The 26,932-nt window shown below is 37.4% G+C and overlaps 1 protein-coding gene across 2 annotated transcripts in view; it reads right to left on the bottom strand.

Annotated features, from left to right (window-relative positions):
• CDK7 (cyclin dependent kinase 7) overlaps positions 1 to 26,932 on the bottom strand; it is a 33,529-nt gene that overhangs the window by 664 nt on the left and 5,933 nt on the right. Inside the window, exons 1-11 of one of the 2 annotated variants that reach the window (XM_007422282.4) lie at positions 22,240 to 22,679; positions 19,703 to 19,762; positions 16,311 to 16,344; positions 14,211 to 14,278; positions 11,746 to 11,814; positions 10,518 to 10,628; positions 9,723 to 9,841; positions 4,206 to 4,305; positions 3,047 to 3,133; positions 2,799 to 2,948; positions 618 to 765 (exon numbers count right to left, since the gene is read on the bottom strand). In XM_007422282.4, coding sequence (XP_007422344.1) covers positions 618 to 765; positions 2,799 to 2,948; positions 3,047 to 3,133; positions 4,206 to 4,305; positions 9,723 to 9,841; positions 10,518 to 10,628; positions 11,746 to 11,814; positions 14,211 to 14,278; positions 16,311 to 16,344; positions 19,703 to 19,762; positions 22,240 to 22,299 — 1,006 coding nt within the window. In that variant the 5' untranslated portion in view covers positions 22,300 to 22,679. Of the gene's footprint in view, positions 1 to 617; positions 766 to 2,798; positions 2,949 to 3,046; positions 3,134 to 4,205; positions 4,306 to 9,722; positions 9,842 to 10,517; positions 10,629 to 11,745; positions 11,815 to 14,210; positions 14,279 to 16,310; positions 16,345 to 19,702; positions 19,763 to 22,239; positions 22,680 to 26,932 lie in introns of those variants that run through there. The other variant, XM_088130460.1, reaches the window with a different exon arrangement.

Here is a 26,932-nt window from a genome sequence, read left to right as displayed (position 1 = left end):
AATCTCATACATATCAAATTGTGAGGCCTTTTAGAAGGTTTCTCTGATAAAAGCAGCCTAGAAATGTTTTAGATAAAAACATTTTAAATAATGGCAGCACTACTTGAACTTTTAAACCAGAAATGGAAAACCCATTTTCCTACTCCCTTAACTTTGGGCAAATCATAAAAAATGTTTACTTTAAACACTAGAATGGTGTGGTCAACAGCCTCTTTGTGCATGTGTGCATGTGCATGAAAAGTAAAGATGATGACTGTGTGTTCAAAGCTCTGTCCCTATTTATGTGTGTGGAATATGCAGCACACATAAAAATGGATAGGGCTCTGATCACACAGTCGCATCTGTGATCATGACTTTCTTAACCCCTCCTTGTAGATGCCCCTGGATATGGTAGTTAAGATAGCTGATTAGAACAGAGGAGATTTAAATTTAAGTTCAGACCTGGAGACCAAGTGCCTCACTTTGAGCCAGTCACCCCTCTCAGCCCCACCCACAGGGACGTGGTAGAGATCAAATTAAAGGAGATCTCCATATAAAAAACAAATTTCTGGAGAAAAAGCAGGATATAAGTTAGATTAATTAACATAAAATCTAAGAAAAAACTAATCATATTTTACCTTGATCTTTTCCATCTATTCTTTTTCTTTTTAAATTAGAAATAGGATTTTGTTGCTCTTTCAAAGCTTCTGCAGGGCAGTTGGGTCTTGGCAACTGAGTTCCAGGTGTTGGTGCTGGTCGATTACTAAAATATTCATGTTTCAGTGCCTTAAAGGCAAAAGAATAGAATAAGAAGCATTTCTGAAGCAACAGTTTCCTCTATACAAGCTTAACATGTTTGTTGTATGAATTTCTTTTGTGTGGTTAATTAAAAAGAGTTTTTGTCTGAGTTGGAAAGAAATATGGTGGCAATAAGAGAGACTACAGCCTCAGTTCTGTCTATTCCATTTAGAATGAGAAGTGGCACAGGGTTTGAATGTGGTGTCACTGTAAAGGAAAGAAGAAGGCAAGAAGAAGTGTCAAATGTTAGTAAATAGCAGCAAGTTTATAGCCTTGACACATTTAAGAACATGTTGCCAATATTTGCTGCACTCAGACCTGGAAAGTCTGGACTTGTTTGGGACAAGCTAGGAATGCAGATTTGATTATCATATTAGCATAGCCTCCAGCAACTTTGTGCCCTCCAGATATGCTGGATTTCAGCTCTTTAATCTCCAGCTAACTTGCACTAAACTAATATTGTGTTGATCATTTTACCTTGATACAAATGTAGGGCTGAGCAAGCAGAGCACATCAAAGCCTGCTCATTCTCAGGAAACTAGAAATAGGCAGGTTAGCTAATTAATTAATTATGAATAAGTTAGGTTACTGATGTGTGCTAATTCATGCTATAAAATAAAAACTGAAGCTCTTTTGAGTGCTATTCTTTATGTAACCAACAGCTCTTAAACAAGAAAGAAATATCAGAATGGGGAAATGAACAGATTTGCATAAGTTTACAAAATAATTGTATTTTCTCCCCCTCCTAAACTTCCAAAGAGGGCTGAAAAAGCCAAGGGGGCATAGGATGCTGAATGACTGTGAGGACAGGGCATGGAATATCTTGGAATAAAGTAGAAGAGCACTGCACTCTCAGTGGTGTCTGCAGGGACTAACAAAAGTAGTGCTACAGTGCAGATCCCTTTTCTACATGTGTTGTGATGTTGCATGTATGCCCAAAAAAGGCAGGGTTTGTTGTGCAGTGCCATAGTACTGCTTTCATCATTCTGACAAAAGCAGCAAGATCCTGTACACAGCGAAATATTTTGTATAAAATCAATGCAATACAAAAAGCTGTGCTCATAAAAGAATAGTTTATTTATACACAGTTAATAGACAAGCTTGTTGCAGCTATACCCCTCATACTTTGTGGTGGGGCCTACAGGACTGAAATACATTTCTAAATATTTAATCTATGCCAGGAAAAACTTTTACTGTGACCTGAGAAAAAATGAAGACCACAAGAACAGCTGCAGTACATAATTAGAATGTTACCAGTCTTAAAAAAGTAAAAGTAGCTCTATTTGGAAACGTTTGTTCATATGGAGTTCTCAAGAAGGGGTTTAGGAAAAAGGTCTGAAACAGCCCTTCATTTCACTAGCATTGATTAAAAAACACACCAAACCAAGATTTGAAAACACATGCTTTCAATTACAAACACAATATGGGAATAAATGTCTCTAAATTTAGTGGTACTTGCATCCCCTTGTGATAAAATTCTGTTGCAAGCACTCTAGCCACTTGTGGGGCCTCAGAGAAAGGGAAGTTATTGGTTCAGTGCCCATTCTTCTTCTTTGCAGTCTGAGCCAAGGAAGAAAGGTTCCTTGCCACTAAGTGCTGAGAGATCAGGCATGCCTCTCCTTTCCACTAACAAGACCCAGGCCTTGCTCCTTCTGTCTCCTCCCCGTAGCTCAGCTGCTTTACCTGACCAGTTGCTTGAGTTGGTGGCCCTAGACGTTGGCTGAAGTGGTCCTGTTTCGCTTTGGCTGAATCACAGTTTAGCCTCTAGTCTGATTCAAATTGGCCTTTCACCTACCCATTTTACCTGTATTTTGAGAACTGGTTGTCAGAATGCAAAGTGAAAGGCTACCAATTCACTAATAACATCAGAAACAAGCTCATTGTCAAGAGGTCACCCTGAAAAGTGCAACAGGAATGGAAGATGCATTGCTTTTTACAATACTCAGTTAAAAATAGGGCAGTTTTGCCAATAAAAAATATTTTAGTACGCTAGCAGTAATTTATAGGGTAAATTTAAATACCTGAGTAGCTGTAAACCTAGTACAAGGATCAAACCGAAATAAGCCTTGCAATAATTCCAGCAAATCATCACCAGCAGCACTGAAGATATGTTGAAAATGCATTCCAGGGAAACTTTTGAAAGTAACATAATCTGGAAGATTTGTCATACCCTATTGGAAGAAAAGGAAGAAAAAGTTAGCTGCTATAGAATGAACTGTCCCCCATCTATTAAATACAATTTAATTCTTCAGCCAATCAAGCAACTTACAGGCCACTGCTCCTCTGTTGGAGTACCAAGGGTTTCAAAAATCTTGGTGAGCTGATCCAGATCAGAATCTCCTGGCAAAAATGGAACCTATAGTAAGATGAATACGCTGGCATTCAAAAGGTTTTGACTGTTTGGCTTTACAAGTCTCAGGTTTTTTGAGCAATTCAAGCCCTGGCAATATATTCTCTACATTGGGAGATTCTGTTTACACAATGATTGGAGAACCTGCAGCTCCTGACTTAATTTCATACAGATGAGGGGAGGAAGGAGGTTGGGGAGAAATCTGGAATAATGAGTGACGGAAGAAGGGAGAAAAGGCCCTGCAAGCAATCTGTTCACCGCTTCTCTCGAGAGGGACATGAGAAAGAAAAGAGAGTGCCAAAAGGAAAGACAAGATATCCCACTCAAACGTGGCTCAGGCTCTATCCATTATCGGTCTCAGTTGAGGGAAAGCAAGCCTCAACAGAAGAAAATTCTTAGGCTTTATGGAGATACTGTTCCTTCAAGCCACCAAAGATGATTATGGAATAATCTTCCCCTCCCAGAGGTATGACTTGCGCTTACCCTCAAACCAGTTCTATTTTAGCGGGCCTTTCGCCCTGAGTAATCTGTGGAATTCATCTGGCTTTGTTTTTGTTTTTTTCTTTGTTTATGGGGTGGTGGTTTTTTTTGGTCATTATGATGAGTATGACAACTGATTTTCTGTTTTAGTAATGAAGACTAGTTCTGTCCTGCTTACTTCAATATACTACCCACAGTCAGCCAGGTTGGGGTAGTCTATAAATATGGCTAAGTAAATACTTGTATATGTAATGGACAGAAGGAATAACCTTGAGGAACAGCCTCTACCAAGATAACGGCCAGATAAAAGAAACCTGAGTCCAGGGCAGAACTGTAATCTGAGAAAACCTCTCAGACAAGACCGACCCTAGTTCTCACAATAATAAAGAGAGGGATGAGGGAAGCACATTCAGACTTACAAGATTCTGTTATCATAACCTTATAATAAAAGTAGTAATGGCCTGCATGACTTTGGTTTCCTATTTTGGTTTACCTTGAAGGGCTGAAAGTGTTAAGTCTTATTTGTAAAGCATCAACTGACTGAATAATGGTGCAAGAACTGAAGAAAGTTTAATCTATCAACCACTCTCGGGCTTACCCTTAGAAGCAATTCAGCCAAGATGCAGCCTACTGCCCACATATCCACACCCACTCCATACATTCTAGCTCCAAACAGTAGTTCAGGTGCTCGATACCACCTGTAAAACAGGTAAGAATCAGGTTATATTGTCTTTCTTCATTGAAAAGGTATACCTAAGACTTAAAACACAAACCTGTCCATTTTTTTCAAAGCACAAGTTTAAAACAATATAAAGAACAGATAATGCAGATAAAAAAGCAAATATAAACAGTAAAATATGAGTGCATAGTCAACAAATTTAAAAAGTCATATATGAGTAATATATTCTAGTACATCATTAAAAGCTTATGGTATACGATATTTCATATCCATTTCATGATCAAAATATATGGAGAGAGAGAGAGAAAGTCTACAAACTTGTTCATTTTGTGTCTATAGACTGAAATATTTTCTATTTATTTAAGAACATAGACCTTCCCTACACATTAGTATCTTAAAATTACTTGAAAAAATAAGAAAAAAGTTGGAGAAAAGTGGTGCTGAATAGTATAATTAATACCATTAAATCCAAATCTTCAAAAAACAGGGTTTCTATTAGGCTGAATGAGTCCTAACTGTAATTACCAATATAAAAATATTTGGCAATTCTGAATTAACACATGCACTGAAAGTTTTAAGAATGCAAACCCTAATTGGTAAGTAATTGTTGTATGGAAAAGATGCTTATTCAACTCTCAGTTTCACATAGCAAAGTAGATACACAGCAGTTGGCACGTTTTCTTTTATCAACTTTCCATTTATTCTGTTGGGAGACTATTTTTTTCATATAGGACTTGTACTTTCTCTATCTGCAGTCATTCTATTTACTCATATTTCTTGCATTTTCTTCCATGCCCATTTCCCCCCCAAGATCCACTCTTGACACTACCAAGAAATGATTTCTCCCACATTCAAAACCTCTCATCACTCTTGTATCCTTCACTAATTCTCTCAATCCTTCATCACAATCACATTAATATTTTTAGATTTGTACTTTCTTTGCCAAGTGTATACGAATACAGTTATGCTTAACCACATATTCAAAACAGACATTTTTCTAACTAATTCTCACCATCTGCCCTTCTCATTCATTTTTAGGTCACCTCATAGACCAATCATTTTTTCCATACGTTCTTGTCTTGGTCCTCCCATCTGTTCATTATCATTTAACAGAATAATTTCCCCCTCATTTGCATTCATTTAAAAGGTTCCACAATTTTCTCCAAAATTCTTTTTTTTTTTGACCATCATTCAGTGGAATGTAATGTCACTAACAACAACTGATGGATTCCTACTTTCATACACACTCACAACAGCCTAGATTATTCCAATTCATATTCTGACATATGTTTTAGTCTTTCATTCATAATTAAATCTATACCACTTTCCTACATGTATTTATCAACTGCATTCCCCAAGATTAGACCGCCTTTGTTCAGATCTATTAAATCCATCATCTTTCTCTTAGTTGCACTGACATACAATGTACCTATCTTTTTCTTTCTTTCTTTCTTTCTTTCTTTCTTTCTTTCTTTCTTTCTTTCTTTCTTTCTTTCTTTCTTTCTCTTTCTTTCTTTCTTTCTTTCTTTCTTTCTTTCTTTCTTTCTTTCTTTCTTTCTTTCTTTCTTTCTTTCTTTCTTTAATTCATGCTTTGTAATATTTATTCTTCTTACATTCCAAGTCACAGTCTTCCATACGTCATGGTCATAATCAGATGGGGCCATAAATATTTATCACCACCACCACCCATCATGGCTTTGGTCCATCAAGACTTTTATATAACATTATTTGTAAGCCAGAGAAAGTATAATCTAGTTATCAGCCTTAGTTGTACCCATGCCACATATAGAATACCTTTCTAACTGTAAGGAGAAGTCAGTTTGGGTGCATTTTGCTCAGTATGCCACAAGCACAACCAAAAACCAGGCTTATTGCAAGCATGCTCACATTATTCTCTGCAAGCCAGGATCTCTATTGCACAGAGTATCTTGCAAGTCAACATACCGTTGCCCATTTCCTACCAAATACAATCATATGAAAAATTAAATACACCCTATGTAAAGGTGATGTATCTGAACAGCAATAACAACAAACCTATGAAAATTTGACTTTGCAATCTTTTATTTAAGAAAAATTAACAGATATGCCATTTTATCTGTGGAAAAAGTAAGTACATTCTTGGCTTTAATACCTGGCATTGTCCACTTTGGCAAAAACAACCTCAAGTAGGCGTTCCTTATAACTGTCTATCAGTCTCTGATATTGACTGGAATTTTTTCCCATTCCATGCAGAATTTTTTCAGCAATGCTATGTTTGAGAAGTTTGTTGCATGCACAGCCCTTCTCAAATCACCCCACAGCATCTCAATGGGATTTAGATCCAGGCTTTGACTTGGACATTCGGAAACCCTCCATTTCATTTTTTTTTTCAGCTATTCCTTGGTTAATTTACTGGAATGTTTAGGGTCACTGTCATGTCTCAAAGTCCACTTTCAACTGAGCTTCAATCTTCTGACAGATGGTCTCACATTATACTCTGGTACAAGGAAGAATTCACTTTGGATTCTATGGTGGTGAGCTGCCCAGGACTGGATGCGGCAAAGCAGCCCCAGACCATAACATTTCTGCCACCATGCTTTACAGTTGGTATCTGATTCTTCTAGTGAAATGCTTTCTTTGGTTTTTGCCAAACTTGTCTTCTGGTACTGTGGCCAAATAACTTTTATCTTTGCTTCATCTGTCCAGAGCACATTGTACCAGAAATCCCGGCCTTTACTTAGGTGTTCATGAGCAAACTTTAGTCTTGCCCTGATATTCTTCCTGGACAGCAAAGGTTTCCTTCTGGCACACCTCCTGCGTAGATCTAATTTGTGCAGCTACTTTCTAATGGTAGACTCATGTACTATGACATCAATAGTGGCAAGAGCTACCTGTAAGTCACGTGATGAAATTCTGGGGTTCTTAGAGACTTCTTTCAGCATCTTGTGATTTGCTCTCAGGCTAACTTGCTGGGATGGCCTGGCCTAGGGAAGTTGGCGGTTGTTGGAAATCTTCTCTACTTGTAGATGATCTTCTGGACAGTAGAATGATTAATGTCCAATTGTTCGACAATCTTTTTAAATCCCCTCCCAGACTCGTAGGCATCTATAACCTTCTTTCTGAAGGCCTCAGAGAGCTTTTTCAATCCAGGCATGGTGATACCACATACTTCAACAACAAAGAACAAATCAAACTAAATGTCAGGGGTTTAAATAAGATTAAATAAGCTTCCTCCCAGATCCTCTCTAACAATGTTCTAATCATTTGTACTTGATCTGGTTCACCTGATTCTAATTTTCAGTACTTGGGGTAATAATAAATGTAGGGGTATACTTATTTTTCCACATGCATAAATTTGCATTTATGTTTATATCCCCTTTCTCAGTATTGCTGAAATAAAGATCTGTATGTGGAAATATGTTGAAAAAGTTAAAAATTACTACGAGAGTAGTGGGATGTACTTACTTTTTCAATGACTATACATGAAGTCTACTAATATAGTAGTAAACAAAATGTTTTTAAAAAAGATGTTAATCTCTGTTTAGAACTAATCTGGCAGGAATCTAAACCTTCCAATTTAGCAACAGGAATTGGAAAAGATTCTTTGAAAGCATTATTATACATGATGATAAGGAGAGGAAACAATGGTTAGAATGTTCATCTATCCCAGGATCTGAAAATATAAATATTTAATGTTGTACTATCATCATAAATTAGGCTCTGTTTCTTAATGTACCACTATATAATTTACTGTATTTATATTCAGCTAATGTGGAGTTTAGTCTGTTTTCACTTTAGTGTTAAACTAAATTAGTATCAGAAACATCTTCAGTGTCTGTTCTTCTGAAATACTTTATTTAAATTTGACCTTTGTCTTCCAGCCCCAAAGCAAGAGGTTTCTTTTTTCCCCCAATTAACTATGATGCAGTCCAGTCCTGACACTCCTGCAGTGTTCAAGATTTGCTGAGTTAGATGGGAGAACTGTGGCATTTCTTTGTTAGTACACAAGATTGTTTGATATGAAGATTTCCACTTTTCTTGCTTATTCTCAACTACTTAGGATAAACTCAGGTAATGTGTGATGGTAAGTCTTTTGCTTATGCATAGTATTGCTAATTGCCAAAAATGATGACAAAAATCACTCCTTTAGATTAGCATTAGCCTAGCAAATTCCTTTTTGGTCCAGTTGGTCCTATCTATTCCTAGAGCCCCTGGCTAATTCAATGAAACAAAGGTCAATACTGTGCTTAAAATGCTGTGACATCCAAAACCCTGAGTATATCTACTGGACTAGTGCATCTTACCTTATTATATAAATCTAGTTAAAACTACTTCTTTGCATTTGTGTGTGCACGTATGCCTTTGAGTCAGTGCTGACACCTGGTAACTGCCTGAACAAGTCCCCAGAGTTTGTTTGGCAAAATTTTCAGAAGTGATATGCCAGTCCCTTCTTCCTAGGGCCAAGAGAGAGTGACTGGTCCAAAGTCATTTAATTGGCTTGGTGTGTAAAGTGGGACTATAACTCAGTCTCCTGGTTTCTAGCCTGATGCCTTAACCTCTGCACTAAACTGGCTCTACTTTTCTGGTATTATAATATTTTGTGGACTAAAGTAGATTTATTTGCACCTTTAAAGAGTCCTGTTCTCCTTCACACCTAAATTGCTGGGAACATCCTTGCATTATTAAACTAAGCCTATGGGGAGGTGACTGGAAGCAGGTGGAATTGTTAGGCATCTAAATGTCTCATTGTCTTGGAGACAATCCCACTTGAAATAATGGTGAACATGGAACTCAAGAGTCCATCCACTTTTCCTTTACTTTTAGCAGAAGGTCAGTATGTAAGGCAATATGAACTAACTAGTATTTTTATTTAGGTATGTTTCAGGATACATTTTGGTTGCCAAGAGTGTAAAACATCAGCGTGATAGTCACAGCCATACTGCTTTGCAATATTACAAGCAGATTGCCAGTGGAATGAGAAGCTATCCTTATGGATATGTTTTTTCCTGCTTTAACCTTAGCTTTGTCTTACGAAAAAAATCCAGCATTATTTCTATGTTCAAGGTCTTAATTCAAGGAAGATGTTGTAAGAGAATTCAGAAAAACCTAAAACAAAAATGACATTAAAGACCTTTTCTATAAGTTTCAGATGCTTTTTATTGCTGCTTCTATACATTCAGAAAAAAAATAATAAATGGTGTTTTATCAATTTAATTTGTTTTGATACTAGCTATTAACACAGTTTTGTAAATTAATAAATGGCCCCAAATAATCCAAAAACCTCCATGACTGAATGTAATTTGATCTTTTGTTATCCCAGTCCAAGTCTGATATTCCATCCATTCTGCCACGGTAGTTTTCCCTCTGTCCCTACAATTTCCCTCCTTTGACTAGACAAGCCAGCAAAGTTACTATAACAGTAGCCTGTTTGTATGCACTGAACATTTTCTTTCTTACCTTGTTACTACTTGATGTGTATAAACTCTGTTTGGACTTCCAAAAGATTTTGCCAAACCAAAATCAGCTAGTTTTAAAATTCCATTTTCATCTAGCAACAAATTATTTGGCTTAAGATCCTTGAAAAGAGAGATCAAGCAAAATAAGAGGGTGTCATATTCAAGTGAAAATACTTTATATTTATAAAAGGAATAACTTTTACATTTATAAAAGGAATAACTTTTACATTTATAAAAGGAATAACTTAGAGCAAAATATGTACTTAATCAGAAATAGGCTTACAGGAATCAATGGTTTATAGTTACACACATACTGTATATGATTGAGCAGCCAAACAGAAACAAAAATATCTAATTAAACTTTTATGCTTGTTTCTGTCTCTGAGGGTAAGTGAAGGTTCATAATCTCTTATTTGAAAAAAGACAAAAAATTTTATCCAAATGATCAGTCTGTTATGCCTGTTTATGCTGGCAATGCAGTAAGTTTTTCTACCACTGAAGGCATTCTCAGCAAGTTACTAAAACATACCATGAATCCAAATGATGTATTATTGGAAAGCACTGGCTTTATCTTTCAGAAAGATTCCCATTTCTACCATGTTCCACTATTATGACAAAAATAGCAATATGATTTACACAAATAAATGAAATTTTATTTAGATATTACACTTCAGATTTCATTAAGGCCAAGACAAGGAATTTACAAAGAGCTCAATCATTCTGGTCCCCAAATTCTTAATTAAATAAGACCACTCTTTGCTGAAAGATAATTTATTTCGTCCCTAGGCTCACTTACCCTATGAAGTATCCAGTGTTCGTGTAAATATTCTAATCCCTGAAGTGTCATCAGCATATATGCTTTGATGTGGGAAGGTGTCAAAACAAGACTAGTGTCCTTTATTATAACCTGTAAAGCAATACATTATATACACCACAACCACTTAATGACTTAATTTACACAAATGTCTATATTCAAATATAGAACAGACCCATTCAGATGGTACAAAGCTTCATGTGAACAGTAGCGCCGAACTGTATACATAAAGGTTTCCAGAATAGCAAATGCTTTCCACTGCAGACTTACAGAAGATGAATTCTTCAATGTCAGTAATGCAGCTTTGGACAAGGCTATGCACCACTAAGAGTTATACGTGTTTTTGTGAAGTCTCAATGGAGCGCCCATAAGATATTAAGCCATAACCTGTAGTTTACAAACCCAATGGTTAGATTCACACTTTACACTAAGCCATAATGTGACATTGGTTTTGGCTTAGCAAACAGTATGAACTGAGCCACAAAGTTCAGAATTATTGAAATCAATAGGGCATCAGTTTGTCTAAACTGACTTAGTCTCACTGATTTATATGGCCAAGTATGATCAAGTCCACCCACAGTTTCTAATTTAAAAAAAAAAAGAAGTTATCTGAGAGACTCTTTATCAGAATGTTTTAGGTCGAGTTTAAATGAATAGCACCTTAAGCAATTACAATTTTCTCTTTGATGAAAGCACCATAATCTTCATTCCTCTGTTTCATGAAGATTTTACTTGCTTCTTTTTGAACTATATCAAATAAGTTGTAACTGAGTCATGCTGCAAAACTTTACTCTCCTTCAAAATAATACCATGTAAAGCACCATGTTTCCTAAATGACTTAGAGGATAAAAACAGAGGAATAGAAGACAAATGGTGTCAGGGACAGAATGTTAATTATTTCAGTTACATATTCTTAGAGTTAGAAATAATAGGATACCTCCCAAGGGTTCAAGGACAAGTGAAAGTTGAAGGAAGTAACAGATGACCACTGAAAAGTCCTATGAGAGATATTTTCAGACATAAAACAATTCATTATGTTTATTAAAAAAAAATCAAAAATCAAAAATCGCTTTTCTATTCTTTTTCCTAGTTCTTCCTGCAACCTTGTGACTTCTTCCCCTGAGCTTTGACTACAATATATAAAGAGTTAAACTTGCCTCTAACAGGAAAAGTTAAGCCAGTAGAAAATGATTGGTTTAAGCAGTCTTACCTCTAGATCAGTTTCCATAAAATCAAACACTAGGCTGATGTTTGATTTGTGTCCAAACGCATCAAGAAGCTAGAAGAAAAAGACATCCTGATGTTTGTAGTTCTTGTTTCATAAATGGAAATAGCTCCAGGTTTAAAGGGATCCTGAGGAAAATAACTTGGGGCGTCTTCCTCCTGCTTGGTCAGTGGACAGGCAGCTTCAACTAACTGGGATGTCGACATGCCAAGCTATCGGGTGATTGGTCTAGCTATTCCTACCTTTCCACGGTGTCCCAAGGTGATTCTAGATCCAATTACCTGCTGTGTCCTGGAGTGCTAAGCCAGAACTTTTTTAAAGTAAGGAAACTAACATCTGTTCCTCACAGTCTGGCAACTTCTCAAAGATATCAAGTAGCGTGATGGCTCTGCCATATGTAGAGAATATTTGTAGTAGAATGGTATACTGCCTGAAATTGAATCTGAAAGGGAGTTTGATTCTTAAAGAGAGTTATCTCATTGTTTTAAATATATATACTGATTTTATTAATGCTTGTTAATGTTTTTTATAACCCACCTTGCTAGTATGTAAATTCTGAAAGGCAGGATAAATTGAAATAAATAATACACAAACCAGAAACAGTGCTTTTGATTTCTTGGTATGCTGGCTCAGTTCAAATATAACAGATTGTAGAAAGGAATGTTAAATTATGGGCTAGCATTATACTTCAATAAATAAAACATAGTTAAGGTTTCTGCTCCATCTTTGCATGGCCCTATATCACTGAAATAGGAGAAAGTTAAGATACACTATCTTTGCCTGTATCTTTGGAATTTTGAACCATGTTCTAATTTTCTAAATCACACATAGCAAAAACCATAATATGATGAGATACCTCAGTTCATTCCATTTCAAGCCAAAAAGTTAGCAGAGGTAAACCAATGTAAGAAGCCTGTTTTATACATTAGAACAGCGAAGATGAGCTGTTTCTCTTTAACCTGCTTAATTCATAAAACTTTAGTAAGCTGTTTAACAGGCCCACAGTGGTGAGGTAATATTAGACAATAAAACCCTGAACCATAGGAGTGATTTCAGTTAATTTGATCTAAAGATGAAATAACTAAGCACATTTGCAGTTGTGAAGGGTCCTACCTATCAGAGTAAAATAACCAAGCAAAAAGATTAAAATCACACTCCTGCAGTCAGGTTTCATTGTGAAGTTATAAACAAAACTCTGAATTGTACTCAGATCTGTCCTTAACTTTTAGATTCTGGAGCAGAGAGAGAAGCAAGAGAGAGACCACACTGTAGTAATTATAAGGCAACAAACAGTATCTTAAAAGGATTTTAGTGTGCCCTAAATAATAAGCTTTATTTTTTGAACCATACCTCAAACTGTTTTCCTTGTAATCTTGATAATTACTGTTGCGTATTGTTACTAGTTTCTGGCCATACTGTGTATTTATTCATGATGTAACATGGGGTATATTTAGAGATTGGAGTTTGGAGTTTGCAAAGATTGGAAATTTAGAGATTGGAGCTTGCAAAGCTCCTTTTGGTTGAAAGATATATGTTTTTCAGTGTCTTGAGTTCCTGTGGAAAACTACTCAAATAATACAGTGATACCTCGGGTCATGAACGCTTCTGTTCACGACCAATTCGGGTCACGAACAGCACTGTTTGCAAAATTTTGCTTCCGTCCGCGAAATCCGCATCGGGTGACGAACAGGATCTGTGGCCATTTTCCCTGCCGTGACCCGTGGTCATGGCTTCCTGTAGGGAGGGGGACTCTCCCTCCAAGCAATAACCGTCTCCCTACCCGCCTTCCTGTCCTCCACGCCAGAAGTCGCCTTGAGCAAGGTTAGCGTTCTCTCTCTTTGTACTGCACTGTACTGTATTTTGTTTCATATTTTTGTGGTTTAAAAAAAAAATACATATGGTTCAGAACAGATTAACTGTATTTACATTGAACCTTATGGGAAAATTTGATTCGGGTCGCGACCAGAGTCGTGGAACGAATTAAGTTCGTGACCCAAGGTACCACTGTAGTTAGCAAAAGCTTTCTCAGCAAGTAACCAAACTCTGAAAACTCAGCTCACTGGTTCATAATTAGCATCTGAAACCAAGGAGTTCAGAGCTATTAGAAGGTTAAATTCTTTTACCGTATTGTATGTGGTTTCTTCCCACATTAACATAATCAAGATTCACCATGTCATTTGCCTCTTCCATATCATCCTAACATACATGGAGTACTTGAGTGAATAGAAAGGTGTCATAGGTAAATATCTTATACAAGAATATATGAATTGGGCCTAATGCATAAAGAGCTTTTCCAAGTCAATTTTTTCCTACACCTATAAACTTTATAAGATTCATTTTTCTGGGAACTCTCTCCCACATGGGAATAACAATTTCTAGTCAATTATATTGATAGCTATGCCTAAGGTAACAACATAACAAAGTTTTTTTATATAATACTTCATACTTACTCCAATAATATTTGGATGGCTAAGCTCCTGCAGCAGTTTTATTTCTCGAAGGGCTGTTCTATTTATACCTTATTAGAAAAAACACAAGATAAGATTAAAAGGACTTGAAATACTTTAGGTGTTTCAAAGACTCCCTTGATAAGGAACACTCAGTGCTGATACAAATGTATACATAAATCATCAAGGCAGAAATAATAGCGTTATGCCCATATGATCCAAATCTAGAAGTCCTGAATCTATCCCAAGTGACCAGACCTCTGGACCTTTCTTCTGGACCTTAGAAGAAAACTTCCCCAAGTGAAGAGTTGTAAGTTAATTGCTTTAAGTTTCTGATCTAATCACTAACATTTCCAATTAAAAAGAATGCAAATTTTGGAGAGTTTCCTACCATTTCCTATCTTTGTATACAATGGTGAATTACATGAACTAGTTTAACAGCATCTTAAAGCAGCTTCATGATGATGAACAGGTTAAGCGTGGCATAAGCTTTCCTGATAAGATTTACACAAACACACCACCCTTGAATATTTCCATTTATATCCAAGATGCAGAATTCAGTCAAATATTCTAGAAAAAAGAAGAGAATTATTTCACATTCCCTGTATCCTGAATGATGAGGGAATGAAGGAAAAAGTCTATTTTCAGAGAAGGCTAGGTCCCTACACAAATATCTTGTGATGTCACACTTCTTCCAAAATTCGTTGTTTCTACACTAGGGAGGAAGGTTGCGGTGGGGACAAAAGGAGAATAGAAAGATAAGAGCTTATCTTCTATGGGGTACAAAAAAATAGTACTGCATGTGCCCATATCTATACTATACATAGCCTTAAGAATCTTAAGTCTTCTAAGCATTATTAATTAGAATATAGTAATTACATGTGCCTATATTATCTGTATTCACAATGTAGCTTCATTGGTTCTCTAATCATTTCCAAACTCAAACAGCATGCTGGCATCTGCCTTTAAAGCTTAAACAGCTTGAATTAGTCCACTTTAGATATCACCTGTCCTCAATATTGACTAAGTCTTTAAGATCAATCTCAAAGGCCATGTTGTTCATTCTACCTGCATGTGAATCAGGTAAACAAAGGTAAGAAATAACCTTGGTGGTGGTATCACCTCAGGTCCATGTGCAGTAGATGAGTATGTGAATGCAGTGTGTATTACTGACACCTGGATAGGCAAGGGCAACAACATCAAGCCGTCAGAGATTTTCCACTCCTGGGTTTTGGGTCCCTCATCTGTTTGATCTTGTCTCAAAGCTGGTGTTAAAGTCCGCTCACTTTTTAGTGTTGGGTGACTTCAATTTCCATTGAAGGCTTAGGGGTGGCTGGGGCACAGTTTGGGAGTTCATAGTCTCTGTGTCAACTCTGGGCTGGTCCCAAGTAATCTATGGCTGGACACATATAAGCAGTTGGGCTTTGGGCCCCATTTTGTCTGAGTAGATATGATGATCTGGATAAGGAGGGAATTTAAAGCTGCCCTTTGTTGTGATCCCATCACTTCCTGGTCCAGACAATATGGCAGCTACCCAAAACCTTGCAGAGCAAAGGGACTGATTAGGATAGTCTGCGCTAGTTACCTTATAAATCCAAAGGGCACTTGGGGTTTTTCTCAATACATACATCCCAAGAGAACCTGATGGTAGTTCTCCGCTCTGATGAACTGAGGGGAGTAGAGGCTTGCAAATGCTTTTTTCTGACAGGATTCCTGCATTTTGGAATAGCCTCCCCTTAGAAATTAGATCAGCCCTATGCTGTTGGCATTCCAGAAGCTATTAAAAACTGAGTCTCTCTCTCTCTCTCTCTCTCTGAGTTTTGTGATATGAGTTGACACCATCAATTATAAATTTATGTCAGAATTGGTTTACTGTTTTATTTTCTCTGCTTTATTGGGGATGTTTTATGATACTGTTTTGATATATATTGTGAACTGCTGAGAGACTTTCCAGTTGTGGCAGGGATAAATCCAGAAAACAAACAAACAAACAAACATATCAATCAATCTGAACAGGAACCTCCTAATCATCATCCCTTATTTGATCTTTCAGAAGCTACCTAACAAAGAACCTTATTCTTATTAGGTATTTCAGGTACTTACCATCTTTAGCTTCTGATCTATGTCCAAGTTTTATCTAGAACAGAGAATATTATTTATTAACATATGCAGGTCAGAGACTACAACAGTTCAGTAACAGCTTTAACTGACAGATAGCTGTATCCTATACATATTGACTTACAATAAATATACATATTTACTTATACATATGTATAAAAACCATACAAATATACCACTGTACATTTTATTACTTCAAACACTTTAACGGGTTTGGTGCTTACAAACATTTTGTAGAATTACGTAGTTGTGCCAAACCTAATGCACTGGCTTAGATGTCACAGTAAGCCAGGAATCCTGCTTAGTAAGGCATGATGTAAACAAGCAGTGTACCTATACATGGAGTTCAACTTTGTTCCCACTTCACAAATGCCATCAACAAGGAAGAAAGTCTATACAGGTAGTCCTCAAGTTATGACTGCAATTGGGACCGGGATTGCCATTGCTAAGCGAGGAGTGCAGCATCACATGACCACATCACTTAGCAATGGCAATCCAGGCAGTCCCAGTTGTTGTCATAACCCAAGACACTCAGGTTGTTAAGTGAGAAACGGAGGGAGTCCCAGGTAAGGAGTGCGGGGGTGCCACAGGGGGATGGGGAGGCCCAGGGCAGGCTGTGCATGAGTCAGGGGAAGGGGTGCTCAGTGCATCTGATTGGAAGGAGGCTGGGGAAAGAGGGCATGGGGTGTGTGTGTGCAAGTGCAGGGAGGCTGAGGAAAAAGGGCACAGGGTAAGTGCAATTATTGTGAGACTGTGGAAAGAGGATGTAGGGTGCATGCGATCACAGGAAAGCCAGGGAAAGAGGGCACGGGGTACATGTGTGCAATAGCAGGGAGGCCAAGGAAAGAGGGCGCAGGGTATGTGCATGAATGTGTGCAACTGCAGGGAGGCTGTGGAAAAAGGGCACAAGGTGTGTATGAGTGCAGAAAGGCTGAGTGGAGAGACTTACTCCAGCAACTTGCGACCTTGTACCTGAGGGACTGTCTCATCCCCATTTCATCGACCCATCCCACCCGGTCAGGCAGAGAAGGTATGTTACAGACCTCATCAACAAAAGAATGTCGACTGGTGAGGCCCAGAAGGAGAGCTTTCTCTGCCATTGCCCCTGCCCTTTGGAGTACTCTTGCCCCAGAGCTGAGGTGGACCCCGACTCCTTCCAGAAAGGGGTGAAGGCCTGGCTCTGCCAACCTGTGTGGGGCGAGAAGTGGGGCAACCAACCCTGGGGGTGGCTGGTACCTTGAGGATGTTCCCATAACCTTTATTTACCATCAGTATCTTGGAAGCCATTAATTATGTATGAACATGATTTTAATTGTATTTTAATTAATATTTATTCTTGTTTTATGGTAAACTGCCCAGAGTTGCTCTTGAATGAGATGGGTGGTGACTAAATTTGAAATATAAATAAATAAACATTCCTTGCTGGCTTCTCATTGACTTTGCTTGGGGAAAGCAAGCAAGGAAGGTTGCAAATGGCAATCATGTGACTGTGGAATGCTGCAACTGGTCGTAAGTGTGAGCTGGTTGCTAGGCACCCAAATTTTGTTCACATGACTGCGGGGGCACTACAACCGCCAGAACTGTGAGGACTAGTCGTAAGTCCCTTCATTCAGCACCGTCATAACTTTGAACGGTCACTGAACGAATGGTTGTAACTTGAAGACTACCCATACGTGATTTGTACTTATGTATAGTGAAAGTCGTGATTCATATGCCAAATTTAAATTTAAATGCAGGGATCCATAGACTCTTAGTTATTAATGCTTATCTACTACCCCAATGGTCCAATATTTATGAAAAAGTAATTATGACAAACTGAAAAACTACCTTGGAGACTTAATTGGAGGGGACTTCAATGCCAGAATGGGATCCCATGATATACTCATTACCATCAATGTACCCCTGACCCCAGTAATGAGTAATGAATTTAAAGACAATATATCTAGCTATACTGGCTAGTGTCTAGCCCAATTAACTTATTGTTTGAATCTGAATATCTTAAATGAGGCAATGCTGAATGACTGTCCAACAGAATATAGATACTGGAGGATAGGGATGAGCAGTATAGATTAAATCCAGTCTCAAATAACATGATTGATTTGTTAATTTCATTCCAAGTGACAATGGGCAGGCTAAAAAAAGATTAAGAGAAGATCAATGTCTTAAATCTAATTGAGCCCTGACTTCTTATAGCTGATTTTCTTGCTGCAAGTATAAATTTTGGTACTTTTAGAAAACTACCATACCTGCAACTATGGAATATATTGAGAACTGTTAGTGGCTTGAAGACTGAGTTTTAGGGAGAAAAAAAATATCTTTCTTCATTACTGTATTTACAGTAAATTTAAGATTAAATATAAATAAAGTATAATATTTGAGGAAAACCCTCAGTATTCCTTTCAGGTAAGTAAGATGAATTCCTATGTTTTGATATAAAGGAAACAGGCAATGTTTGCAGTGATTTTCTAACTTTTTACTTTAATTAAATGATTTTCCTATGTATGTAGTCTGCAGAGGAATCCATAGTCTTCTCCAGAGAATATTAAGGTGTGTTCCAAATATGTCCCTCTCATATACATACAAGGTATTGGTCAGACTTGCTATATCTAAATATTGTCTCCCTTGAACTAATGGTGCAGCCTAGAACACACTAAATACTCTTTTAATCTGAACATTACAATAGAAAATCAGTAGTAGTGGCAAGATGATTTCATGGAAGACTACCTGCTATTATCAAGATTTCTCCCAATTTTTTTTGATAAGCTTTCAAGGAATGCCATGGTTCTTTGGAAACAATTTGAAAATCACAGACCTAAAGTTTCATTCTACTTTAGAAATGTTTAATGAAATACCACAATCACAAAGAAGTGAAAAAACTGGCTTAGTTAAGATACCACACCAAACTATGGTTAAGAAAGTTTCATGTACAGCAGCAAGCCAGGATTTTTAGTTATGCTTTCTTGAACCATATTTTCATGCAGCTTTAAGTCATAATGTGTAGTTTCATCCATCATCCAGGCATCATGGTCATCAGTTGGCCTGATTTACATACTGCTCGGCCAGACTTATTATCAACTGATGACCATGGTGCCTAAATTGATATTGTTCATGATGCCAACAAATTTATACCCATATGAAGTGTGTTTGAAAATCAGGGTGTGTGCTTTCTAAAGCTTTGCAAACTTCCATTGCTCCACCTTAGTAACCTATATAGCTTAAGATAAAAGCACCAAGGAAACAGGGAATGGAAGCAGAAACACAACTTCAGAATATAGTTAAATTATTCTTCAGATCTAAAAATACTGCTGCATTCTAAATTATGGTTAGAACTAAGGATGATCTGAGGAGATATAAAACAGAGCCAAAATAAGAGTTACCTTTTTAATAGCAACAATTTGATTTGTGTTCTTGTCTCTTGCTTTATAAACAGTAGCAAACTAAAGAGGAGAGAAAATACCCTGAATGTTAAAAAATTAATTTTTCAAAGATATAGCAACATAACTACCCAGTTTTATTTACTTAGAATACAAATAGGGAAAACCTGTTCTTCAGACCCTGAAATTACAATTTCAAACAACCTTGTTCAGCGTGGCCAACAGCAATACTGTTAGTGCCACAAATTGTAGTTCAGTAATATCTGGAGAACAGATCCGTGTCTAGGAAATATTTAGTAAGATTATACAAAGCATTCAATAGAGGTACATTATAAAATGCAGTGGTACAAGCAAAACATCTATCCTAGAAACATGAAAGCAAGTGTGTTTTCCAGAAAGCTTGGAATACCAGTTTATGCGGTTCATGCACAGGCAACACTTTTACTGATACTGCCAGTGAAGCAACTGAGCATGAACATGCATACAGGGGATATGGCTAATGCTTTGAGAAGTGGTGCTTTTTTGGCATCACTGTACTTTGTGAAGTGCTGTTTTCAAATGCTTTGCATAGCATTAATGTTTAGCCTACCTATTGTTCTATGACACAGTTGATAAAAATATAATACAAACAATAATAAAAAATAAATGATTTTGAACCTTTTTCTCTTATAAAATCTAATGCATTCCTTGTTTTGCTATTCTTGAACTAGTCAATATCAATATCTAAGGGAAACTAAAGCATAAACTCCAAGACAAAGCTATTTTAAACATTAAAAATCACAGTAAAGTACATACATGTGAGAGAGTATAATGTGGCAATGTATTCATCCAAAACTTTGCAAATATCTTATTAAGAAGGGTTTCCTATATAGAAGTAGTAATGCATTGTTATTTGTCTGACTGGTAAACATTCAAAGGGTTGTGCTATAGAAACCAATTTCTTTTTGGATGAGAGGAGATTAGGGATGTACTGTCTATTTTATAAAATTTAACATCAGTCTGTAGCATCAGCTTCCCAAAAGAAAGATACTACCTTTTTATTACCATCTCCTTGGAGAGCTATTTTCTTTTTGGCATTACTTCGTAATTGTTGCTTCTATAATCATTAATCAAACTCAATTTTGCAAACCTTTCTTAATCAGATAATTAGCAGTCAGTCTAAACCAAAATAAACACACTACATAATGAGAGCATTCTGTGGCCATCATTATGCAAGAAGAAAAATATTTGACTATAGGCAGCTCTGATCAGAAAAAAACCATACTCTATATAAAACTCATGGTGGGAAGCTCAAATTGTTTTATTTTACCACGCGGATAGAGAACCTCAAACTTGTGGGCCAAGTCTGTCTCAAAACTACCCTCTTGTATCTTACACCAGGGAGGTGCTAAGGCAAGAAACTCCTTGGAGTTTTATTTACCCCTTGTCTTTCTTACCAGAAAAGAGGAGAGGCTAGTGAGGCCAGCTTTGAAATACTTCCAGTGTCTTTGAGTTCTAACTCCTGTGTGTAAGCAAAGTTGATGTATGTACCTCAGCAATTACATCAGAGATCACATTCCTACAATGAGTAACCATAACCACTTTAGGCTGAGGTGCCAACCAAAGAATCGTTTTGAGTTTTGGACCAAGCCTGGCTCTCCACCACCATTTTAATAGATTGTTTTGCTGCTTACTTTCTAATTGATAACCTAGACCTTCACAATATGAAATGGCAGGTGAAAAACTATTAGAACACCAAACTGAAGAAAGCTGCATTTGCACGACATGCTTATTGACTTTAGTTTACTCAAAGAACTCAATTTTCTGAATTTGGGTTCCAGCGGTAGTGCCCCAAACAGGCAATTACAACTTACTGTGACACACCAATACCCATCCAAAGCATGTTTACTCACAAAGATCAGAAGTTAATACAGGTTCTTTCCAAATTAAGAGTTAGGATAAGAATTAACCAAACTCTCAAGAAGCCAGAAGCGCCACTGCTTCCTTTCCTTAAAAAAAACATCTGGCCTAGAATAAAATAAAATGCTGAGGAAACAAGTGTTTCTGGTGTGGGGGGAGAGGAAGATGCCTCTTCTGCAGGACCTGTGGCATAAAAAAGAGTTTGCACGAAGACCCTGGGTGGGACTAGACGACAAAAGCAAAACCATTTCTTTCGTGTATCCATTTGCATCCCTTGCATTAAAAATAATCAAAGCACTTCACAATAGCAAAGCGAGCCAGCAGCTGTGTTTGCATGACGCACACACCGTTTGCTGAGTTAATGTTTTCCGCCAAACATAACGACACCTAATTCAGACAGCCAGGCTTTCGGTTAGCTACTCTACTTCGCAAGGCTGTTGGGAGCACAGAAAGGAGAAGGAAGATCTTCCAAGGCTGCCTTTGAGAAAAAGGCAAGATAACCTCAAGACACAAAGAGGATCTCTAGGCTACTTCCCTCGCCACTTGAGGCAGAAAAGAATAATAGGATTTTTATTACGGTCAGAGACCAGAGTTACAGACAGAAGCACATTAAAAAGGCAGATGAGGCCACTATTCCTTACCTGCCCTTCACCCAAAAAGTCGAGTTTTTCGTAGCGTTTGGCTCGCGTTCGCGCATCCATGGCGACGCGGGACCAGGGAAGGCCGGAAAAACGATTTAAAACCCTCGTGGCTGAAAACGAGCTTCAAAACTCCAAACGCCCAAAGTGCAATTCTCCTCCGCCGCTTCCGGCTTCCGGCGCGGAGCTCTATGCCTGCGCATGCGCCGTATGTCAGCTAAGGACGCGTCTGCCGGCAGGGCAACGGCGTCTGACGCGGAGAGGGAGAAGTGACAGTGAGATGCCTGTCGCCGGGACGCTGCGTCCTCGGCCCCTTCAGAGGCCGCTTTCGAGGGAACGAGAGCGAGGACTGGGTACCGCGCTAAGATTGGCTGAGCAGCAGGAGCAGTATCCCCTCCCACAACTTGGCCTTGAAAGGAGGAGAGTATACTTCATATGAGTGAAAGCACGATACAGCAATTTTCCAACGAAATAAAAAAAATGTTACTATCTGCCAAGTTTGGCCCTTAGATGTTTTGCACCCTGTCTGTAATACGTTTTAATGACTGGGTGGTTGTTGTAAGTGTGCGTGGCACTTTGAACATTTTGGGAGGGGGGTAGAGAGGCAAGAGAAAAAGCATTTTATAAACACCTTAAGTAAATAATAAAAGTGTTCTGCCGATGCCAGTAAAGTGACCCGCAACACGCTTCAATTGAGAGTTCGGTTGAGTGACCAATTATGCGTAGCCAAACTGAGGAAATGCCCCACAAAGAGGATTAAAACTGCATTTGCTAAGTGGTATGTATATACACAGTTCTAGAAATAATAATTATACATACAACAAATCACATTATGATGGAAAAGACGACTATGACCAATTGATTTGGTCCCTGTCAGTCTATCCAGATGGTGTCTATTGGTGAGAAATCCTAAATTTCCTGCCCCCACTTTTGATGGTTATCTTTATACCAGGTTTAAAATTCACACATAGAACTGCACTTATGTGGTTAAGCTGTACCTTTATTAAAACTCTGCCAGCTTCAAATCAACCCTCAATTACATTCAGAAATCTTCATCTGTGAGTTTGTAGATAGCTAGTTTACCTTAGTAATTTTGTGTGTGTGTGTGTGTGTATGATATTTGAAAGTGTTACCTGATTTGCTTCCTCTTCCTTAAATTTCACCTCCAATTTACTGCAATGTTGGACTGGCCAAGCCCTGAATAAAACATTAAAATGGACCTAATGATGATCTTTCCAAGTAGAAATAGCGTAATGTTCAGATATCCTCTCAGCTTCTCCCAGTTGCAGGGCTGACTGTTGAGCACTTGCAAAATAATAAATGCAATTAAAAGAGTTTTTCATTAGGCATGTCTTGCACTACCAGCAAGGAATATCCACATTCTCTGGTAATATCCTTTGCTTACTCCAAAAAGAAAAACTTGGCCATTCCAAAAGCAATGCTGTTGTTTTTCATCCATTCTTTTGTAGGTTTGCATGTATGTTTGGGATTACTATCCTGCTACCTGACCTGCTTACACTTCAGCTGATGGCCAAATGACCTGTAGTCTCCTGTGAAATTCTGATACAAATCAGAATACATGCTTCATTCAATGATGGCAAGTCTAGGTCATCCCCAAACCATGATATTACTACCTCTGTGCTTGACAGCTAGTATGAGGTTTTTACTGTGAAATCAGTGTTTGGTTCCCTCCAGATACAATAATGTCCATGTAGCCTGAACAATTCTACTTCTGACTCATGTTGTTCATTGAACATTCCTCCAGAAGTCTGGAGAATCTGCAAAATATGACTGTGGAACAGTGCTCCAGAGCTTTAGAAATGTTTTGTAAATTTTTCTATATTGACAGGCATCAATATGACATTTTTATAGAGGTCTTCAGAAACTTCTTTTGAATGAAGCATGACATGTTTTTAAAACCTATGATGAGAACTTCACTCCGTAATGAGAAAAATCAATGCTTTTGAGATTTGCATGGGGTAGGGCTGGCCCAAATCAGCCCTGATTGATTAATGAAGTTCTCAAACTGCCCTTTGTTCTCCCTTTAACAATTCAATACATTAAAAGGGAAGTAGCGGTGTTTCCTTTTTCACAGCAGCACATTATGTTGGGTGACTTTATGAAATGAAATAAACACCAAATATTAGTGTTATGTGTTTACTCAGGTTCCTTTTATATTTCACTAGGACCCACAGGAACATTTAGTGTTTGCAAAAATATGCAAAAATTCAGAAAATCCAAAAGGAAGCAAATACTTTTTTCACAGAACTGTAAGTAATGGGAAAAGAACATCAATGCACACATAATATGTTTGAGAAAAAGCAGGCAGCACTGAAATGTACATTCTGCTAAGCAGGTGCATCCAAGACTGCAGATCCATATTGTGGTTTTTATTAGCCAACTGTCAGATGTGTTTGCTATATTATTTGTATTATTTGTTGTATACCCAATTGCAACTGGCAATTAGAATTTATTTGGTTTTTGTGCAAATGCTGCTAATGTAGAACAAACCTTAAATACATATGAAGAATATATCAAACAATAGTAGAAATGCAATCAGTACATTCTGTGTAATACATAAAAACATCCTTACAATAATAAAAAGTGAACTTAATGGAGCTAAATCTACAGATTTAGTAAAATCTTGCATACACATTCACATTTTAAACTTGAACCTCTATCCCACTTAAACAAGACAGATGAAAATTCTTCTCAAGTTTGTGTAATAAATTGTTTCAAATAACATTTCTTCATTGCTTGGCTGTGCTGTTCCTCTTTCCTGTCATTAAAACAGATATGTTATAGCAAGTGCACCTATTAAAAATGAAATCAAGTATTGATCACAAGATCCATGAATATATCCATTTGTAGTTTCAGTACTGCTCCATAAAAATAATTTTGTATGTGCTTCCTATAATTCATTGTATGTGTTTCATATAATTAATTGATGTGTACTATAATCATGTACTAAGTATTGTATACTATGAATTATACTTCACATCATTCTGAATTTGTGTATTAGTAGTATACAAATCAGTGCTACCCAAATCAATCAGCACAAGGAGTTCTTCCAACTTCCTGATTCAGTGACTCAGAGCAACCCACTCATGGACATGTTCTACTGTGCAAGTAATGAGCTCCCTATAAGAAATGGGCATCTTGATGGAGCAAAGAAAGTAAACACACACAGGAGATTCTTATCTGCACACTGCAATTCATGGAAATTACTGGAACTCATCTGAGTCCAACTGAATAATATTAACCCCGACTGACAAGCACATATTACAAGTATTTTAATTTATTACAATGTAGTCACTAGGTTCATTTAAAGAAAAGCATATGAAAATGACATCCTGCATATTCTGAACCAAATTTATTTTAACAAGTGTGCAAGCTGAGGTAGTATAGCACTCAGAAAGGGAAGAGCTGGCTTGTTTCTTTTTCCAAAGGAATAATCATGTATGTTTGTACATTATGTTTATTCAACACAGTGAGTCCATTAACCAAATTTGTCAGTTTTGATAGTGGCTAATTTAAGTTTATTTCTCAAAGTTCTTTGGATGCTCACTAGAAGGAACAAATCCTGTACTGTTCAAACTTTGAAAACACCATGGTTTTCTTCTGGCTGTTATTAACTGCCATTTTATTAGTTATTTTTAATTTTTAGTGTATCAATAGCAACTATAAGAGATAAGGAATCTATAATGAATAGAATGAAAAAAATAAATTTTAACAGTGCAGTTAAAGTGGAGGCTTCTGATTACTTGAAACAGAATTGTCTTTGAATGTGAGACACAATCACTTTCTGAAGCGATTACCTTTTAGTTCCTCACAAAAGCACTTTGGAAAAAAATCTTTCCTTATGAACTCCTTTAATATCCAGAGAGAGAGAGAAGAGAGAGAGGAAGGACTTTATTGTACATACAAGGGTTCATTATTCATCAAACTGCACAATGCTCCATCTTATTCTGGGCCTCCACGCTGTAAAATAAAATATTATCTTTTAGCAGAAACAAAAATCAGTTCTTGCACCATTGCTGCTGATCAGACTGATATTCATTATGTACTTATTTACTGCCTTTCCTATAGGAACTCAAGATGATACACATAATGCTCCCTCTTCCTACTTCTCACCACAACAGCAACTCTGTGAGGTAGGTTGAACTAAAAGAGAGCAACTGTCACAAAGTCACCCAGTGAGCTTCTGTGGCTGAGAAGAGATTAGAACCTGGGTTTTACCATTCCTAGTCCAACACCTTAACCACTATAGCACAGTTTCTACCGCTATGATATACAGTCACATATATTCTATCTTCCACTCCCACTTGACTGTTTCAGCTCCTTCACCCAAGAGCATGTTCCATTTGACTCTCTCGGGCACAAGCAAGTTAGGCAAACAGCTGATGGAAAAGATGCAAGTGAGATGGGTGACTATATAAATTCAACAAACAAACAAACAACTGTAGTACTTCTTTTCATAAGAGATTCACTTTGGACAGGGATTTTAAGTCCCCCCCTCCCCCAAGGAACAGGAAAAGTATATCTTATTACTAAGTACTTTTCTGCTGAATTTATCTGGTTCTTCATCTGTTGTAGTTTGGCTGACAGACTGCTGGGAGAGTTAGAATTTTTGGTTGTTTCAACGCATTATGGTGCTGAAAAGATGTTTTAATATCTCCAAGGATTTTATTTTGCA

The sequence above is a fragment of the Python bivittatus genome, unplaced genomic scaffold (genome assembly GCF_059951505.1).
Source record: "Python bivittatus isolate LINGU-HERP-01145 unplaced genomic scaffold, Pbiv_v1 ctg000850_np1212, whole genome shotgun sequence".
Taxonomy (NCBI): Eukaryota; Metazoa; Chordata; class Lepidosauria; order Squamata; family Pythonidae; genus Python; species Python bivittatus.
The sequence above is the reverse complement of the archived record's forward strand: the minus strand, read 5'-3'. Positions and strand labels throughout refer to the sequence as shown.